Source organism: Saccostrea echinata, unplaced genomic scaffold (genome assembly GCF_033153115.1).
Source record: "Saccostrea echinata isolate AGI-Se365-2 ecotype Australia unplaced genomic scaffold, CSIRO_AGI_Sech_v1 ptg000029l, whole genome shotgun sequence".
In the NCBI taxonomy this organism is placed as follows: Eukaryota; Metazoa; Mollusca; class Bivalvia; order Ostreida; family Ostreidae; genus Saccostrea; species Saccostrea echinata.
The window spans coordinates 40,582,176-40,604,659 of record NW_026889778.1 but is presented as its reverse complement, the minus strand read 5'-3'; the positions used below and the strand labels follow the sequence as shown (position 1 = coordinate 40,604,659).

The following is a 22,484-nucleotide window of genomic DNA, read 5'->3' as shown; positions in this document are numbered from 1 at the left end:
ATTTACAACATTGATTTCAGGATCGAATTTTCTCGCATAATCACCAGTGTAATATTGACTTGTCCGGTGTGAGACAGCAGTGTGAGATTTTTCTGTCTTACACTGTGTATTACTACTCAGCGAACGGTAACGTAAACATTCAGTCTTTATATAAAGAAATTGTAACAATGTTAAAAAATATTACATATACTTAAATGTTGTCATTTAACTTATTAAGATAAACTTATTTTCATTCAAAATATTGTCGTATTTTCACTTTTTAAATGGCACTATTTTTAGATCGCGGAAGGATTCTTCTTGAATGAATGTGTACGCTATCGGATAGATAAGTTTTTTTTATTCCCAGTTTTTATCTATCTAATTAATTTACATGGACTGAAATTCATTTTATGAGTTTACACTATGTGTAAACCATTTTCAGGTACGCTCTCTCCGATGGTGTATTTAGATTTTTAATTAGATGGAAAATTAAAAGAATATATTTTTAGCCCTATCATGGCGACGTCATTGACAGGCCGTTATTTTGGATAAAATAATGCCAGAAAAATAATCATTCATTACATACTCGTGTGGGAATAGTGAAATTCCACCTCGGGGCCAAGATTCACGGTCTAGGACTCGGCAAAGCCTCGTCCTAGACCGTGAATCTTGTCCCCTTGGTGGAATTTCACTATCCCACACTCGTAGTAATGAATGATTCTATTAGTCACACACCATAGAACATGAGTCTACGCATTAATTCCTCTGCCAATTATGAACCCTTTCTTTCTCCATATAAAAAGCACATTGATATGCAACAGAATTGGCATAACGTATAAATATGCTGAGTTGGAAGCTAAAATAAAGTACATTTTACTTCAAGAAGATTTGAATTTAAATTTATACACAATAACTAAATACATATAAAAAAAAAATAATGAAGATCGCAAAGACCTATTTTCAATTAATCTGAGTGCAAAGCGGTAGATAATTCTTCCAAAAATGTCATCATGTTCTCTCCAATTTCTGGCCATCGAATACTTATGACAGACGACCATATGTATCGTAGGTCCTTTGGCATTTTCGCTACAGGAATGTCATCTTTTATTACAACTATTATGGATTTTTCTCTGTGATTGTGAAAGGCATGAGTAACTGCCATCTGAACGGCATAAGTATCCCTACCACTCTCCAGGAAGTTTTCCGTTACGAGTATTATAACTTTCCTGCTATCTTCAATGCATTGGAAAAGTTGTTCAGCTTTTGATATACCAGGAACAAAGTCTTTATCCGGTAAGCTAAATTTGAAGCCTAAACGGATCAACTTTTGATAGAAAATTGTATGCTAGTTCATAGTCCTCATCTACGTTAGACAAAAAAGCATCAGTTCGGAACATTTCTGTATTTACAACATGTACGACACCCTTCCATCGACTACGCAGGCGCAGAATAACATAATCAACATGGACACGGTATTTTTTCACAAAAGCTGCTGCCAATATTGTCATTAGTAAAAGTACTAGCGAAATGAGGGAATATCTAATTCCTTATTTTTGTTTGGCTTTTCTTTTCAAATTCTATGAAAACTTTTTCCTTCAAAAAATCTTCCAATGACACTAAATTGCTAATGCATAGGGTTTCTTTCAAATCTCCAAATCTGAGTTTATTTTCTCTCATCCATTTGAGAGAAGAAATATGCGAACATTCACAATTTATTGGGTTTCCTTCGATAAATAATTGAAAATTCTTTTTTAATGTTAATAAGTTGTCAATATCAGATTTTGTTAAGAATGTTAATTTATTGAAGAGAATGGAAAGCTTCTCCAGGTTTTGTAAATGTGATACAGGAATTGTTGATAATTCGTTGTGAGCTAGATACAAAAATGAAAAGGAAATTTTTTGATCATTAAACGTAGTTGACGGCAAATAAGAAATGGAGTTATTACTTAAATATGCTAATTTCATTCTTTTAAACCCCATGAAAATTGTTTCCATATTTAAATTATTATTAAAGAGAAGATTTTCATTGTTTCCAAGAAATATTTCCAATTTTGTAGCAAACTTTAAAAGTGGATACTTAATTTCACTATTCTCACTATGTGATATGTCAAGAACGTTTGAAGAAGGCGTTTGTATCGGTGCAAGATATTCGCATATAGAAAATCTGTCGACGGTATATATAGTTCTTTTAAACGCTCTCCGGATAAGCAAAGTCAACGTTATCGGCAAAACAAAGGAGATATATCAGGACCAATAGCTCGCAATACTGTTAAATGTTTTGACAGATTTATAGTAATGATCGGCCTGTTTTTGAAATAAATACGAAATGGATCACTGCAGTTAATCATTTTACTAACAACTAGACTTTGACCCGTGCGTGCACGGGTTGACATTGTTATGAATGCATCCATGTGCATATCGGACATTTATCAAGGGTATCCTAAGTAGGAAAGTATGAACTTGAAAGTACTTCTTGCTGCAATAATGAAGCCTTTTCATGGGGGGGGGGGGGGGATGGGGTAACTCTTTTTGGATCATACAATATCATTTCCATTTTTTAATTGAAATCATACAATGTAATCAGAACCATTTCAAAATAAATGTTTTTGATGTAATTATTCAAAGAATATTTTTTTTTTCAAAATATTTAGTAAAGTCTGAGTTTACCAAACTTTAAAGTTTACTGACCTTGACCGATTTTATTTTGGGACAGCCAATGAGAATTTGGAAGCGGATCTTGAACTGAATATGGGAATTTTTCTTAATTCATACGTAAATAATTCAGCAAAAATAAAATTCATACCTCATAAACATTTATATATCTGTTTAGTGATAACAAAAGTTAATTTTCTGCAGTATTAAACGTTTTAATTCAAAAGTCATTACATCACATGAGAACTGTCATGGCTGCTGAAGAAGACAACTTGTTTTCACGCTGGTGTATTTTTTCTTTTGGCGATTTAATTAAACGTTAGTTTGTTTGCTACGATTAAATATAATTTATTTCATCAATGAATAAATATTCTTTATGATCTTAATTTTGTCCCACCTCATAGTTTTGAGATTTACTATGCATGGATTATATTTTACAAATCATAGGCGTCGGAACCGGGGGGGGGGGGGAGCCCCCCCCCCACCTTTTTTTGCAAAGATAGACATAGTTTAGGTATTGAAAATTGGGGGTTACCTTTTTTCGTTGGTTTAGCCCCTCCACTTTCATTTAGCCACCCCACTTTCAATTTGCTTCCGACGCCTATGCAAGTGATCGATATTTTAGCAGCATTGATAAGAATGAACTGTACGGGCCGCAAGGGCTGACTTCAGACTACCTATTAAGCGTAGTTACCACGACAACCTTTACATATTTAGAAGAACAGGCTGTCCCTTCTATATAACGTCAGGGTCAGAGGTCATGTATTTACATAACAAAGCTATAAGCCTACAATAATGCTATTAATTTCACTACACACTCTCGTAAGAAATATAATGTGAATTTTTTTGCATGGAATCAAATATTTCTTTGCCCTTAGTTTATGTTTCATATTTACCGCGTTATAAATCTCAGCAGTGAAGGTAATAGTAAACATGGCGAACAAATTCAAGTTGCAATCATTTAGACGCATTTCAAATTGAAAATATCGGTTATACTGACGTTATTTGATTATTTCGATTTATTTCAAAGTTAAGAAATGAAAATAATGTTATTGTAATTTTTGGCGGAAAAAGAATGCCTGCTTCACTAAAATGTGATTCTAGCTGGAGTTGTAACCCCCCCCCCCCTTCCCCTCAAAAAAGCATAAAAGAAAGGAAGGTTAAATTAAAATAGGGTAGTTACATTATATTGCATCTACGATCATGAGCTTTTTGCCTCCGTTGAGATGGCCAGAGACGTAAATAACATATAATAATTGTGTCTCCGAGATGGCGAATGATTACCCACGTGGCCACAATATCACATTTGCATGGATAAACTCAGAAACGATAATACAAATACGTGTAAATTTTCATTGGAAATTTGCTATTTATTCTGTTCATATATATTTATGATTTCTTATTAGAGAAATTATAAAATAACAAATATATATCTACTTAGTACTTTTGTCTTCTCTGATTTGAACACCGTGATTTAGCGTGAATGTAATGCGCACGCGCAAGATTGTAAAATCCAAAAAATCCAGATGATTTCCGGAATTTTTTGAGGAATTTTCGTTGATTATTAATTAGCGAAGCTTAATTGAGAAAAAATAAAAACAAATTGGTAATCTTCAAGTACCAATGATGTTTAAAATATATAAAACAATAGACAGTACTCTTCCGATTTATCGGTATTAAAGGCAAAAAATTCGAGTCTATTATTTTAATATAGTAGTATAGATATCATAATAATCAACAGACAACGAGATTAGTATCTAAAGTCTTGGAAACCGTGTGAGAAAATCTACCATAATATCAGACTTAAAAACCTCAATTCTATTCATAGATATGTCAAAGTACTCCAAGCATTGACCCATTTGAGTCTTTAAAGGGTTGTCTGAAATTCTAGCTATCCTATTTCTACGAAGTATAACTTTGTTGGTGTATATATTGAACAAATATTTACAATTTCGCTTGCTTAGAGAAACCTCTCTTTCTGCATGTTTTGGTGTACTTCCATCAGCAATAATATATTCCAGCGTCCGATTCTGAAAACTTTTTAAGGATAGTAATGCGACGTTCAAATCACACATTCCACCAAATTCAATAATCAAACCTCTCAAAACAGGAAATGAACAAAAGATTTCTTCACTGACATCACAAAACACAAAATTATTGAAATTCCAGGTAATGTATAGGAGAGGTTGATAGACCGACGAAAGTGCTATTTGTTAGATGAAACTGAATTTTCTTCAAACAAAATCACTCTTTCCAACTGTTTGTTTACTTTCGAAATTGGTCTGTAAAATTTTTAGATTTCTTAAATTAGCGAATGATTGGTTGGTCAGAGAAAATTTTCCAAAATTACACTCGTAGAGACTGAGAACACACAAATTTCTCAGTAAACCAAAAGGGACTTTTTATTATTATTCTTATTTTGTTGAACTGTAGATAGAGTGCTTTTATATTTGGCAACAATATGATATTGATTTTAGAAAAGGTTTCAGAGGACAAAGTAGTGAATTTGTTTTCGGAAAGATCACAAGCCAATAACCTATTCCGATCTTCGATGTGAGACTTGAAAGTACACATCTCAGCATTAGTTTTTTTTTTTTTTCTGCATTATCTAAATGAAAACACAAATTTACAATTTTGCATATTAATGCTAAGCACAAGAGGCATATTTTACCAAATGGGAAACATATATTTTTTTCAATATATATTAATATTAAGATCAAGTTTTACCATGAACACGTTGTTTATTTTAGTCAAAAACGTGGAAAATGAAGACAATTTTTAATTGCAAGATGAACCATCACGATAACAACATGCTAAGATCTCCTAATTCTTTGAGTGAATTTTTCTGTTGTCTTTTATCCAATATCATTTAGACACCTAGAAAAAAGATTTTCTTGATTGTTTATCAAGTTTTTATAAGATTCTTCCATTTCTAAACCTTTCCTTTTTTATAACTAAGAAGGTACTGTTAAATATAATCTTCATCCAACACACAAAGATGAGCAAGACACTTTTGGTTTTTGAAATGTACTTCCTTAATGCATATGGAGGGAAAGTATTTCCAATTCTCTATTTACTCTTCTCTCTTACAATATTCATTCAGTCGGAATCAAAAATAAATCTGAAAGCTAAACATACCAATAAAAATGTTTCCCATTAGATAAACAATACCATTGAGAAGTAATGGAACATAAGTTGCTACTTCTGTCAGGTAAAACTCAATGCAGTTTCTTCTCTTTAGGTTATCTACAATGACCGCTTTGTATAACATGCATAATTATCAGTTGTAAATAATACGTTTTTATTAGAATAAAAAAAGAAAAGGACTTATTATTTAAATCTGTGACATTTTCACCTTAATTCTAGTGCAGGACATGATATTTCCATGCTTATTCCGCTAGATGTCTATGTCGAATTTAGCAGAAAATTAGTTAAGTTACATTTCAATTTATAATTGTTTTTATCAAAATAAATGAATTATTCTTTTCTTTGTTAATTTCCCTTGAATGTACATTAAGGTAGTTTTTTTTTTTTCAAATATTTTCATCATACGATTAATAAATGAACTTTGAACATGTTTTACAATCATTTACTTTAAATTGAGGACATTTGTTTTGTCCCCACAACATATAAAAAGCAATTTTGGCCATATATGAATTTATGGTACAAACACTTTAATCATAGTGATGGTAAAGAAATTTTGTCACTATGTGAGCACCAACTACAATATAAAACGTTCAGTCAAAAACGAAATGGTTGTAAAATGAACGATTCTTGTATGTTAATATATTATGCTACATGCACGAGCACAATTCCAAGAAATTATATATTTTGGAAAAAAGAAAAATACATATATAAGAAGCTTGTGAAGTAGATGGCAAAGTGAACATCTTGTAATTTCTAACACAAGAGAGTACGGTCTCATAGCTTATCGTTATTTTTGAAGATTCTGAAAGTAAAGCTCTAAAAACAAAGCAGTCTTTAAAGGCCAGTAGTCGGGTCCTTATTTTTAAAAAGAAGGCTAGAAATAATTTTTTAACGGCAAATGATTATTTGGTCCAACATAGTTTTTTAAAACAATTTCGAGTATGCTAAATTTGAAAGTGGTGTTAATTAGGTCAAAATGGCGATTTAAAATGGCGAACGCGTGAATTTTTCAGAATACTCATGCTGATTAATTTTGGGTCGTTTTTGCAGAACATGAAAGAAAATAAACTACTGATTACGTTTTAAAATTAATAAAATGATGGTTAAATATTCAATTTAACCTTTTAAGACGTTGTTAACGACTTATGGTTTTTAATGACACGGATCTTTGTTTGATGACTTCTATAATTAGGACAAACATTTAACGACATCTGCGAGGAACCTAAACCTATTACCTGTGTAATCATGCTATGCTTCTTAGTAAAAAAAAAGATATTAATATTATACAACTGTTGCTGTTTTGAGGTCAATACGATGATTAAGCTACTGAAGAATGCAGTATTCCCCGAGTCCAAAGGGCAAGGTGCTAAATAATCTTATTAACTAAAAAAAAACCCAGCAATTATTGTTTTTATTATATGATTAAATGATACAAACTTGTTAAGCAAACCACGACAGCCTTATTGTTTACTTATGTTGAAGTCCGAGTCGAACGCAGTGATGGTCTGAGAGAAGTGGGATTACAATAAATAAAATCACTATTTCTCGATCTTTTTTTTTATCAAAGTAGAAAAAAATATAAATGTAATGTTAATCGGGAGGTCTTGTGCTGGTGAAAAGAAAAACCCTTTCAATTAACAAATGTATCCATCTGGAATTTCTTTATCTATTTAAAAAAAAAAAAAAAATGTTAAATGTTATTTTTACAATGATGCATCTAAACCAATCAGACAGCTAGGAAATATTAATTCATATAATAAATTTGAGAGTAATATCTATAAACATAGTTAAGGATTATGAAATCCAGTATTATATCCGTAAAACATAAATATTCATGACTTTAGAATCCCCAAAACCACTGTCCAGCTCTGATTTTGCGTCTCTGCATTTTGTTATTCATAGCCAAAAAAAAAATGTGAATCATTCACAAATATAAAATGTCGTGAACAGATAGAAATTTATTGTTGAATTTTAATTCTAACGACTGCAAAATCCCTTGTCTTAGGAATGAATATTTTAAAATTTCAAAAATGAAACCGATAATCCAAGCATACTGGGTTTTTTTAATTTTTATTTTTGGGTCATACTATATGTCTCTTGTTTTGAAATTTACAAAATCGGAGAGAAATCGTTCTGTTCAGTTCCCCTCGATTCTTTTGATACGACCATACACTATGCTAGCGTAGTTTTGTGTATCAAGTCGCCTTGTAAAGGTCTTTGAGAGTTCCAACAAGGAAATTTTGTTGTCAAGAGAAGTGTTGTAACATTTGTACCCAGATCAAATTCAAGAAAGTCTGGAATGGCTGAAGCCCATACTGGTAAGAAAAGTGGTATAGTAGAGATCACATAGACTCTGCAATTGCTCTAAGATCGACAGTTATATAGGTTTTCTTACCAAAATTGCACATGATGTAATTCCACATGACAAAAATTAAGACGTTTTTGCTGATGGATTGAAAAGTGACTTTTTTTTTATCAAAAATATAAACTAAGCTACATGTATATGACCCCAAAAGAGAAAGCTACTGTTTAATCAGAGATTTTTTTTTATTTTTGCATAAGGTTTTGGAAGAAATAGTACTTTAACATTTGAGCATGAATGTGTTGTTCCTTGAGCTGTTAAAAAGACCAAAATTCCTGAGGCTGACTGAATTATATAGCATATAAATAATAGAGAATGTTGGGGGATAATACTAAGCTCTTGCAGATGTCTTTTTCAATAGCTAGTACAAAGGGTTCAATGAAGTCTTGAAAGAAATCAATTATATTGGATGGTGTGTTGAGGGATGTTGAAGTAAAAGTGCGAGTTGAAAATGACAAAGATTCAGTAGCTTTATTCTTGGACATGGACTGGTTTAGAGCTTTAGAACCCAGTCAAACATGGTGACAACATTTGGGTACACTTTAGTGGAGTTTATTTCAACTGTTTCCAGAAAGAAAACTTTCCAGCATTAATATTTTGAATGATCATAAAAGAGACTAATCAATATAATCAGCAATACTAAGAACAAAAGGGCACCAACCAGTTAGAAGGATTGTGGAAAATAGTGACATCCCTCTTCCTACTAACTTCGATACCTTAGGAAAAAATGCTACCCTGTTATCTGAGAAAATACTTCTCCAACCGCCCATTAGGAAAACATTGTTACCGCTCACTGTGTGTGTTGGAGGGAGGGAAAGGGGTGGGTGAGTTGGGTTGAAGATGGAGTGAAGATGATAATATTGGTTAAGTTATTCTGCGCTAAAGGCGACAAGTGAAGAAGCAGACCTTGGTTCTTCAAGCAGTACACTGTTCTTGAGTATCCGCTTGCATCTCTAGTTTTTGTTATACTGGAATATCGTATATCGATGTCTTATTGGTTCTGTTCTACTATCATTCTTTCTAGAAATAGACACTGTAGATGGTGGCTGGAACCTATCTTTAGCCTGCAAGTATTCCTGTTTATATTATATTGGCGATAAATTTCTCTTTTCCAGAGCTTCGGAAACATTTAGTTAATACACTTTACTCATTGACATGATGCGAATGAAATCTTCCCTGAAGGTGTATAGAGATAACTATGAGCTTATAGAAGGTTGAGGAGAAGGAAAATTAACTGACAAAAACAAGATGTGTTTGTGAAACACTGATGCCACCGCATGGCAGCTTATAGCAAAGGTTAAAGTTTCTCAAATGCAAGTCAAACTCCAGGTCAAGAGATAAAAAAATTGGTACCCAAAGAAAGGTCTTGTTTCGAGGAATATCCCTGTGATATATGAAATCCCTAGATCCAACTGTTCAAAAGGTTTGAGTTTTTTAAAAGTAAGTAAAACGTCAAGGTCAAATGGGTCCCAGAGGGAAGGTCTTGCCACAAGCGGTACACATGTTCGTGAAATGTGAAAGCCTTAGAACCAAACGTTCACATGCTGTGGCCGTTGTTAAAGTTTTTTAAAAGAAGGTCAAACTGCAAGATTAAGGTCAATGCCAAAATTGCTGGTATCCAAAGGAAAGTCTTATCCCAAGGAATGTACATGTGAAGTATGAAAGCTAAAGCACCAAATGTTTAAAAGGTATGGCAAATATTAGTTTTTCAAAAGTAGGTCAAGGGGTCATAGTGGTTGGTATCCAAAGGAAGGTCTTGTCACAAGGATTACATATGTGAAGTATGAAAGCCCTAGCACAAACCATTCAAAAGTTATGGCCAAGGTTAATTTCTTTCAAAAGTAGGTCAAAATCCTAAGTAAAGGTCAAAGGGTCAAAATGATTGGTATCCAAAGGAAGGTCTTTTCACAAGAATTACATAAGTGAAGTATGAAAGCCTTAGCTACAACCGCTCAAAAGTTATGGCCAAGGCTAACGTTTTTAAAAGTACATGTGTAGGTCAAACTCCAAGGTCAATCAAAAGATCAAAGTTGTCAGTATCCAAAGGAAGGTCCTGTCACAAGAAATATACATGTGAAGGTTGAAACCCCTAGCACTAATTGTTCAAAAGTTATGGCCAAGGTTAAAATTTCATAAAATTTTGCAAAATTAGGTCAAAGTCCAAGGTCAAGATCAAAAGGTCAATTATGATGGTACCCAAAGGAAGGCCTTGTCACAAGGAATACACATGTGAAATATTAAAGTCATATGCATACATAAAAAAAAATATGAAGATAACGAACAGCATTCAATCTCGAAAGTCCAGTGAAACGATACAAATTTGAAGCAGAGCAACACGGACCACTTAGGGCCCTTTTTGGCCCTGTCAATTTCTGAAAATTCAAAACTGTATAGTTTTCTTTAACAAGGCAATAAATAAATGCTTGAGCACTTGGAGAATGAATATCTACTGAAAATGACGTATTTTTCTTTCTAGTCAATGCATTACGACGTCATGAATTGCGTCATTATTCACATATCCTGAATATTTCTGCAAAAATGGACAAAATATGATGCCATTTTTCAATATTTCGTATACAGCACAACCTCCGATCCAAAATGTGTAAATAGATTATAAAAGAACTTATAATGAAGATCATAAAACATATTTTAATTCTTGGATCGAGGGGTGTGCTCATATTTTAATTCTTTGCTGAGGGTTCTCAAAAACACCTGTTTTCTGCAAAACTCAATGACATTGCAATTTCACACAACCTGTTTTTCAATGCCTGGACTCTTCAAAGGAAATTCTGTTATATAAACCGAAAGCACTAAGTCTCTACTTTATATTAATTTGAAAATGGTACACGGGGTATTAGTCAATAAATTGGTATATTTACAGGGCCATTTTATGCATAAAGTGAACCTAGCTTTTTAGAGGTGGGATCAGGAGATTGTTGATATATCCTTATTTCATCAACTTGTTTGTCAATAGCTTGCCTCGTTTTCGAAATTGTTCATGCTCTTGCGTATCGAATCAACTGAGAGACATAAACCCCATATGCAGGTGACAAGGGTATATTGCAATAAAAGTAAGGGAAGTTTACGATTGAAAATTTGAAGTCATCACGTTTATCACAAAGCTTTGTTGTTAGGTTACCATTAACGTCTTTTTCTAGTAAAATATCTAAATATGAAACAGATGTGTCAGAATCTTTTATTTCAAGCTCACTGGGATATATCGAGTGGACATATGAATGAAAATAACTATTGTTAATTGATAATACGTCGTCGATATATCGAAATGTCGAGATAAAAGCCACAGCAAGTGTTTTCTTCTTCTCATGTACAAGTACTTGAATAAATTCTGCTTCAGATGAATACAAAATAGGTCTGCTAATAAGGGGGCGCGATTGGTTCCCATGGGAATTCCAACAGATTGTTGGAAGACCTGATCTCCAAAAACTACATAGATATTATATTGTCAATCAGAAACTCAAGCATCCTTTTAATATCAACTTCAGTGTACTTGTGTGTACAATCAGAGTGCTCTTTAACAAAATAATTCTGTAAATGACCAATGACAAGGTACGTATATATACGAGTTCCATTTTTATTAAAAAAGCAGCTTTCTGTGATGTCAAAAAGCCTGGACTTTAATTTATCGTGATGAATAGTTGAATAAAGTGTTGAAAAGTCGTACGTTTTGATGCTATTGATTTTAGTAAGAAAAATTTGATTTCAAATTTTCCAAAATTTCTTTGGAGTTTTTAAGTATTCACATCTGATTTACACCACTTCTCGAATACACTGTTGTACAGTACTCCTGAAGTTTCTCCTTCATTACAGTAAATATTTTAGTGAGGAGTAAAGAAAAGGGCTCGGTAGAACATTTACTGGAACCCGCTATGTATCTTTGTAGATAAGCAAATGGAGGTAGGTCCAACAAAACCAGGTTCAATGAGATAGGTTATATGTTCTTGATTGTATGCTGCAAAGTTATGAGTAGGCCATTGCAGAGATTTTACCTGGATTTTATAACTTGCAGATGCACCATCAGTTGTACAATAGTGAGTTGTGAATGAAAACATACAAAAATGCAGTGTGTGTATATTGCAAATGAAAATCCTAAACAAAGAAGAATGTAGAAACAATGAACAGAAAAAAAAACGAGAAAATTTGAATTTAACGTGGAACTAGCTAAATATTATGAATTAAAGTGATAATATAAGTGTTCTATTATCAGTTTTATAGTCACATTTCGCTCAGTAAAATATCCACGCATTCACTCTCCTATCTGAATAGCATAAAGAGATAATTAGAAAAAGTGGACGTCCGCCATCGATCATAAAATTTGCAAAATTTTGACTTTAAACGGGACTGTTGTATTTGATCCCCTCGCCTTTCAGAGGGTCCTATATGTTTTTGGATTATTATTTCATATATCATATTTTTTTGTTACATGTAACTTATTTCGATAAAACCGTTCACGGAAGCTCAGTCGGTAGAGCGCTCGCTCCGTGATCGGGAGGTCGTGAGTTCGAATCTCGGCCGCGACTGACCTAAGACGATAAAAACGGGTAGCAACTGTTTCTTCGCCATGCGCTCGGCACTTTAAAGTGAAAGTTGCGGGTCCTTCGGATGAGACCTTAAGAACCGAGGTTCCGTGTCACGGCAGGCGTTGGCACGATAAAGATCCCTCACTGCTCAATGGCCCTTAGTGCCGAGTAAAGGTCAAAATTTGAAGCCCTTCACCGGTATATGGTGACGTCTCTCTATGAATGAAAGATATATTTAGAAAAATGCACATACATTTGGGGAAGGGGGGGGGGGGGGCTAAAACGGAATTGTCTACAGATACATGTAGAAGTCTGCTTAATAAATCATCATAAAAAATGACAAGACACATAAATATTTTTATTGCATTAATTTTTTTTTTTAAATACGAGTGTATTTATGCAAAAGGTCCACAGACCTTTGTAAATTTTTTTTTTTCATTTATGGCACGGAAATGCACGAATGGTTGTTACAACCGTTGTAAATCATTCTCTTAGTCAGTAATTTTCTCTTGAAAAATCATTATTTGTAATGGTTTTATATACCAAATAAGAATAAACATATTTATTTTACAACTAGAATTGTTTTATCTTTAAAACTACAGTGTTTGGTAACAATTACAATGTTTTACAGCGATAAGAATCGTGTGAATAAAAAGCTGAATTTAAACATCATATATATTTGCAGAAAATATTGTAAGAAACTTAATTAATAGTTTTACTTAATGTGCATGTTTCGTCTGTCTTAGGACAATTTTGGAATATTTATTTATTTATTTTTACACCTGACACTAGAATACAATAGAATAGATACAATACAAGGAAAAAATCAGAAGCATTCCGAATAAATCGTTCATCTTGCGTTCACCGTTCACTTTGCGCTCGCGTTCGCGCTCCTTTCGCGTTCTGCGTTCGCTCACCGTTCACCTACCGTTCACTAAGTTGCGTTCTACGTTCACACATCGTTCACTCACCATTCGCTCTGCGTTCGCTCACCGTTCAAGTGGGAGAGTAAAACGTTTTAGGGACTGTAAGCATTGAATCATTATTTTTTTTTAAAGAGGTAGTCTCATAACTGCAACGGTGAGTGCAATCAATTTTTTTATTAGGCGCTAACGCACCCTAATAAATTTGTTTGCACACATCGTTGCAGTAATGAGGCTACCTCTTTCAAAAAATAATGATTCAATGCTTAAAGCTGAACACGACTCGTAAATAGGCATACACCATTTTCGATATTACTATCTAAGATATCAGCACCAGTTTATACTCTTCGCATTCGTTACACCTGACTGCTTTGTTGTCACGGGTATCTGCGTGGAATGGCGACCTGTGTTCGTGCTGGTTATCTTGCATTATCTTTGTTTACATTTTATTGCAGTTACTGACGTGTATTTGTTTTTTGTTAGTATACTGCACTGACCTGTGCAACTGTTGTAAATCTCTTTGGTATCTTACTCTCCTGCATTAGAAGAAGCACACAGTTATTTTTGTCGCTACCAAGTGCTGTATAGCATAAGCCCGTCTACACCGGTGATAATTGATTACACTGAACAGTGACCAAGTGAGCGGCTCTATATATAGGGGCCCTCAGATATAGCGAGAGTCCAACCGAATATGGCGGACAGATTCTTTTTACGATGCGTGTTCAGCTTTAAGTGTCCCATTCTGGGTAATCAATAATTAATAATATGAGTCGTTCCAAGCAAGAAACCCACGAAAGTAATCTGACTGTATTTTACGCCACAATAGAAATATGGAACATCAATTTAAAAACTACTGTAACGTGAAAAATAGATGATTATTTATGCAAGGCAATGTGCTTTATGCATATTTTCAAATATATAAATAATAAATTCAAAAATGTTCTTTTTACATCTAAAAATATGACTGTTAAACATTTATATCAAGATTATTCAATATTTTGTTGAATAAATGAAGATTCGTACATTAACCTAACCGACAAAATTTCACAGTCACCCTGTAGTACCCGAAATAATAAATATTTAAATTTAAGATCCATGATGACATCTTATTAAAAACAAAAGCTGGATTCTAGCTAGGCTTTTGATGAGGAATTTTGTGGTTTTGAGCCTGAATTCTCAGCAGAAGTCACTGTCTTAAATCTGTAAAATTATTAACTTAAAAAGCATGAAAACCAATCAATGCTTAATGAGGCAATGTCCTAGACACTCCAATGCCAGATCCGTATTTTTCCTTAAACTATTAAAAATAGAATCTTTTCTTTGAATGAATTTTTCATCATGATGTTGACACTGAGATACTGGTGATTGCTTGGCTGGTCAGGAATCGCAGTCAAGAGTTTACAGAAATGTATGTTGCATGCATATGTATGTTGATTTTTTCCCCAAGCAGACTTGCATATTTAATGTGAGAAAATGGTTGATGAATTAAAAATATACCGACTACCATTCAGAGTTAAGAATGAAGATTAAAGGTATTCAGAAAAAGATTGATACTACAGTGGACGAGGCCTATCAACGCAGCTGAATATGAAACTTTATAGAGGTTCATTCTTTACGTAAAATCGCCAAAGAGAATTTGAAAAATTAAGTTGATTTTTTTTGTTGTTACTTCTTGCATTTTTTGTTATTCATGAGACCGAAGTAGATATTATTGTACCATTTGATAAGATCACATATTATTGCACCGTGTGATTAGATCACATATCAATAAAGCTTTCACGGTGAAGATTCATTTAAATGTACAACATGTCATACATAATTTCAGTTTGATTTTGAAATGCAACATACATTTACTATAAAATTAAATGTGTAATATGAATTATTAGGAAGTAGAAATGATGTATGTTTTGCATATTAATTAATATGTTGTACAGTCTGTATATGTGAAAGAAAAAATAAAATCAATGAATTAAAAAAAAGATCACATATTGACCTATGATCTTGCAAATATGAAGATATTTTGTTTTCCGCATGTTTGTATAATAAAGATATACCTCAAAGGTATATATATTTTCAAATTGAAATAGAATGAACTACAACATACTATGTTTGGAATTAGAAACGACACGCAGCAGATTTAATATATTGTAAAATGTACAATATAGTGTACAACATGGCAAAAATGAAAACACATAATTATATCATAAAAATTTATCAAATAAATCTTAATAAAAATAAAATTCATTTTTTTTAATTGTGCTCTACTCATTGTCCTAAACAATATTCACCTCTTATATAGCCTTGCTAACGAGACCAGTTCTAAAGAACCACGTCATATTAACCAGATATCTAAACGAAAACCTTTAATTCGGAACAACTTATTCATTGTAACAATAAGAAGAAATCGATTTCTGTTTAATTAGTACCTCAAATGAAAAACCGCATTTCTCCTTTAAATCCATTCATTACTTTTAAATTAAAGCAGAATAAACAACAACACATTCTATTTAGAACCATCAACAGAAGCATCTATACACATAAATAATAGAAAAATGACAATAAAAATCAATGACATATAGATTTAATCCAGCTTACTATATTTAAATTATTATAAGACAATGCAGTAAATTAAACCCACTAGACAATCTGACAGAGTTAAAACCAATGTTATATAAGCAATGGAACAAACATCAAACGAATGGCTATCCCTAGCAGATTCTGAACACCAAAGTCCGGTTTTCTGAACATCCTCTCCAAAATTCCATTCTGGCAGATGCAGCTGCTAATCCCAGACAATGCAATCCTTTATGCAATGCACAAATACTGTAAACACATCGATTAATGACTGCTGTACTTTAGTATAGGAAAGGCGTTTGACACAATTGTATCAAACTGGATCATCCATTCTCCGACCCTGATATTGCTCAAAATATAAAAAAAAAGCTGTGAAACAGCTTTATTCTCAGCTAAAAGAAGATCTAAATCAAAATTCGAAACGACAATTATTTCGATATGATAATCTATCATCTCGATAGATAATTAAATTTAATATTTATGTATGATTAGGGAAAAAAATATATTTTTAAAGTGACACTGTGACGGACAAACGGGAAAATTGACAACAGTAGAATTTTTGCATGATACTTGCAAATTTTGTTCAGTTCTTGAAGATATTAGGTTTCAGAAAATTACAGGTTTCAGAACCTAAAAAATCTAATTTAATGGAGAAAAATAAAAGTTAAAAAAAATCGTTGTATAACCTATCACAAAAATATTGCTTCACTTCTTCCTCTTTATTGTACGCATGCGCTGAAAAGTTGAGGAATTTACCATGGTTTCAATTTCATAGATATAAATGTCGGATGACTGAGAATTTTGATACAATCTTCAAAAAAGATGATCATAACTTATTCCTTACTTCTGCTTGCCTCAATTCAATGTTGTTTACAACTTTCAGGCTAAAAATAAAGGACGCGTGACCTAGACATTGTTGACATTGACGATAAAAACAAAGCGATAGATACAACATTTGTTTTTCCGGCACTTATATTTTACAGTTTTTTCTTGCTTTACAGTGCAGTTGAGTTGTCAAAACTTCTCTATATTTATATTTCACAGAAATCTTTTGTTTTGTGATACAATTTTCTTAAAAGAAACACATGGTTTTGACTCATTATGCCACTTTAAACTTCAATAAGGTTTTGTCTATATAAAAACCCCTGCAAATGCGAACAATACCGTGCAAATAATTTGCTTAATAAATATTAATAGTTTCAAAAACATATCATGTAAATTTTCATAGATCATACTATTAGTTATTGTTAACGGACTTTGCCAACATGCGTTTAGTACTCAGATCAGGAAAATTGGGCTTTCTTCAATTGAGGATGAGAAATTAGAATATTGTACAAGAAACATGATAGATAAATAATAATTTTCGTTCTATATCTCTAATTAAAAAGCATTTCCTCAATTAAATTGTGTTGATTTTAATTAAAAATCTACGCTATTTTATGAATGTCAATGTTTAACTTAATAAGAATCTTTTTTCAATTTCCTTTTTCTTACATGCCTTCCCACATAAATGATAGGAAAAACGAGAAAGTTTCCCCACAAATTAATTGATTATAGCACATTTTCTTTAAGAAAATTTCCTCAAGATGTTTCGTCAATATATATTCTTTTGCATTTCTATAATTCAATTCCTTGCACCTTCTTCATGAAAAGAAAGGAATCTTATAGATAGCTTTTCTTGTGTAGAAAAGATTTTCTCCTGGAAGGAGACTATCTAATCTTGTAAAAAATGGATTCACGAAACAAATTATGTTAATTATTATTTAATTCAATTTTTTTTAATTATTTTTATCAACATTATAGTTCATGTGTAAAGATCTTTTAGTAAACATGTTTCTTTTTTCTTTGCTAAGCAATTTTAGTTTCCCATTTCTTCCGGTACCTCATGTTTAGTTAATCAATCTGCATGGTGGAATATACGCTGTCGTTGTATCTTAGGTCTTTCAAAGTAGAACAGTATTTTCTTGCAAACTGTATCCCCTCCAAGCGGTAGTACCTAAAAGATTATCTTTAGATTTGAATAGAACATAATTCTTTTGAACCCTTTATTTTCTTCAAGATTTAGCATAAAATAAATATGCAAGTGATGAATCAATAAATTAGCAATAATTAAATATCAAGATAACGAACAGTAATCAAGCTCAAGAGTCCATTTAAATCAATACAAATCGGGAGCAGAGCAAACATGGACCTCTATAAAAACATCAGAGGTGGGATCAGGTGTCTTGGAGAAGTAAGCATCCCCTGTCGACCGGTCACATCCTTCGAGTGTGTTAATAAGTATCAACTACCGTTCATTAAATAGTAATATATAATTAAGAATTATTTTATTGTACCTGTAGATAATCCCTTCAGGGTTTGCCTTGATGCATGTTATCAAAGATCATGGCCAATGTATGATTTTTAGAGGAAGTTGCTCATGAAAAACCATTTAAATACGGAATCAAAACACAGGATAACAATGCTGACAATAATTAATTTTAAATGTTTCCTTTAAACAGCATTAATAGATAAAAAAAAATACCCTTTTTATACTACGTACTAAATTAATTAATATGTAAGAACGAAATTACAATGAGCGATCTTTGGAAAGTGTTTCCTTTTCCAATATGGGAAACTTCCTTGATATTGTATCTTAGCGTTTTCATTTCATACTTAAATAAATGTTACCTATTCTAATTCTGTTTTTCATTTCAATTTCTAGATAAAATGGTCGGATTAACACAGAATGTTCATGTGTTTGCATGAGATTAAACTAAGGTTGGAGACATTTTTATCACTTAGAAAAATCCCGTACCATCATTAATGTTTACTGTTTTGATGATTGTATCAATAGTTTCACTCTTTAAATAAGTCTTGGTGAAGATATATTCTAAAAATAAAAATTGGCACAGCTTTTTTGTATAAATTTCATGTTTTATGTTTATTTTTTTAAATTAAGAACATGTTTTATAATTTGTCTCATGAAGAGATGTCTTCATAATTTTTGTTGATCAAAACATTTCAGATATTTTATTATTTAATTGAAAGTTGCGCCACACAACATCATGACGGTGACAAGAACTTCCTGCTACATATTGTTTATGTATACTGCTTATAGTGAGTATTTTCATTTATTACTCGAAACATGGACGTACTAATCTGCAAAAATTAAAATTTTTAATTTCAAGCATTATTTACTTCTAGTTGTAGAATTTACAGTGGAGAGGAAGTGCAGAGTCGTATCTTACAAAGATGAATGTTGCAATCAAGGCTCGTTATGGAATTGTAGTCGGCTTAACTTAGAAAAGATACCTCATGAATTCCCAGACAAATTAGAAAACAAAACGCTTATAGTTGACCTCTCTTTCAATAATTTTACTTCGATATCTACAAAGACATTCAAAGGTATCCATTTAATTATGAGCAAGGTAACAGCTCTGTATTTTAACAATAACAAGCTGAAATTCATACAAAAAGATTCTTTTAAACAACTTCAAAACTTGTGTGTTCTCAACATTTCATCTTGCAGTCTTACAAATTTCTCTTTTGAAGTTAATTCATTGTCTAACCTTAGGAAATTGAGAATTTTGGCCGTTAATGGTAATGCATTTACAAGTTATCCTGATGACGAATTATCTAGCCTTTTATCTTTGGAAATATTACACATTGATGTGTTTGACAGCTTTAGATTCACGGGATCTTTCAAACGTTTGAAAAAGTTGAGGGAATTGAAATTATTTTCGAAAACCCATTTCCACATACACAACAATAGCTTTAGAGGATTATCAGAATCTCCTATTCAATATCTGGCAATGTATTTCAAAACATATGTGCTTTGCGACATAAGTGAAGAGATATTTTGTTCTTTTCCATACCTACAGGGTGTAGAAATGCACTTTGGGGGATTGTGTGACATGAATGTAGTTATGAGAAGTTTGAAATGCTTGCAAAATCGAACAATGGATAAAATTGTTGCCAATGACAATTTTCCTTACATATTTCCAAAAGCTTTCTATTTGAATAAAAGTAACTCCAGATACCTTTTCAGCATCTGTGTCAAGCATGTGTTTCTCATCAATGACCGCATTTCAGGCATTGTTGAAAATCCTCTTGGAACTAATTTTGGAAAGTGTATTGAATTGCTCAATATTGCCAGAAATAATATACAAGTGTTTGACTTTCAGATGGGGATGGACTTACTTCAACATTTTCCAAAACTAAAATCCCTCGATGTTAGTTTCAACAACAACTTATGCATCGGAGTAATGGGTTTCTACAATACGTCAATTCAAATGCAATATAGATTGAAAAGAAGTGTAACGTTAATAATTCCTATTTCTGATGAGTTGCAGGATATAAATTATAGCAAAAACTATGTCCATGATATTGAAATTAATGACCCATCTCTATTACGCATAAATGTATCTGCTAAAAATTTGCGAGAGCTTAATTTATATCACACAAATTTTCCTATAAGATACATTTTTGAACTTGATACACCCAATTTAGAAGTTCTTGATATCACCGACAACACATGTCCTACGGTATACTCTCATATATTCGAAAGAGCAACGAAATTAAGGAAAATTATTGCAGGAAATATAAAGTTAAATTTCGATGGATTAGAAAGCATATTCTATAATCTTGAAAAACTCGAAGAATTAGATCTGCAAAGCAGTAATTTACACAACCTTCCACCCTCTTTATTAAAATATCAAACATCCTTATTGTCTCTGAACTTAGGTGGTAATATTTTCCCATCCTTCCCAGTTACCCTGAAATATGTACAGAATGTAAAACTGCTGAACATGAGTTATAACAAAATTGCATCTCTAACAGAGGCAGATTTAATCATCCTTAAACATTTAAGAAGTTCAAAAATTCTCGTTCAGGGTAATCCTATAATTTGTGATTGCCTACATGTTCAATCACTCAGAAGGATGAAGGAAATTCAGCACTTGTTTGGAGACCTCAAAGAAACTGTATGCAGTGAAGATAATTTAACAGTGTTAGGACTACTACAGGAAAAAGCGTTTGAAGAATTTGAGAAAAACTGTCAGACTGAGACATGGTTAGGCCTTTCTTTTTCTTTATTAGTAATTTTAATCTCTGCAATCACTGTCGTTTTCCTTGTGAAAAAATATCGTGTACATGTAGACTATATTATTCTGAACTTACGTAGTAGGTGGAAAGGTATATATTCCGTCGAGAGTGGGGACTTTCAGTTTGATGCTTTTATATCCTATGCTGAAGATGACTATAGAATTGTAAGCACGATATTATATCAAACACTTACAAAGAAAGGTTTTCAAATAAGTTTTCCAGATAAAGACTTCATTCCTGGAATATCTAAAGCTGACGAACTATTAAGATTTGTAAACAAAAGTAGGAAAGTTGTGTTTGTTGTCACTGAAAACTTTCTCGACAATGGTTGGAATTCATATGCTGTTCAGATGGTGGTGACTCATTCCTTCCATAATGATCGAAAACAATCCATCATAGTGATAATCAAAGACGATATTGCCATAAAAAGAATGCCAAAAGACTTGCGATATATATGGTGGTCCATTGTGAGTATAAGGTGGCCAGAAACTACTGAGCTGATTGAGCAGTTTTGGGATGAACTTGACTATGCCTTAAAATCGGTTGAATAGCTGCTGTGAAATGATGAAATTTCCAACAATTAATGCTATTTAGAGTACAAAGTAAAGTACAGAGTAAGGTAAAGTAGATGTAAAGTATAGATTAAAGTAAAGTACAGAGCCAAGGGAGGACGCCGCAGTTTTCGTAAAAAGTCATCATAGATATAATTTGATGAATGTTAAACACATTTTTTCCTTCATACAGATAGTATTACATGTGTTTGAAATGTAATTTGTTTATTTAAAATATCAAAATCCTTTCTTTGAGATTAGAAAAAAAAGAAAAAAACCCACTTAACATACATTAACAAAACTTATTATACAAGTGGAAAGAGAAGAGATAGCATTTTTTAAAAATTATATATGTACAATGTAGACAAAAGAGAACATAAAGCAGGTTTTAAATTTATAGCGAAGAAATGTTTCCGTTTCTCGTGTATATTTAACCTTTTTCGCAAATATTGTATATTTTTTTGTAAATATTAACTATACTACAAATGAATTTGTACTTTTGTTTTCCATTTCTGAGTTGTTTACATGTATTCCTGAATTTTCAAGAACCATGATTTTTGGATTGCAATACATTATATAAATATTATGACTATAAACTGATGCTTCCATCTAGTAGATATAAAAATCTGAACTTTAAAAACCATCTTGGATAATCAGTATTATGAAAGTACAG

At 32.3% G+C, this 22,484-nt stretch overlaps 1 protein-coding gene and 1 pseudogene across 1 annotated transcript; one reads left to right on the top strand and one right to left on the bottom strand.

Moving 5' to 3' along the window:
- Positions 1–943: 943 nt before the first annotated feature.
- Positions 944–1,487, bottom strand: LOC133195322 (toll-like receptor 2; annotated as a pseudogene).
- Positions 1,488–21,093: 19,606 nt separating this feature from the next.
- Positions 21,094–21,811, top strand: LOC133195320 (toll-like receptor 4). Its single transcript, XM_061331170.1, has one exon. The coding sequence runs from the start codon at positions 21,098–21,100 to the stop codon at positions 21,809–21,811; it is 714 nt and encodes a 237-aa protein (XP_061187154.1). The 5' UTR covers positions 21,094–21,097.
- The last annotated feature ends 673 nt before the right edge of the window (positions 21,812–22,484 follow it).

What these genes read in the sequence shown, in the direction of transcription:
- LOC133195320 (XM_061331170.1), top strand. Translation starts at nt 21,098, where the DNA reads ATGAAGGAAATTCAGCACTTGTTTGGAGACCTCAAAGAAACTGTATGC.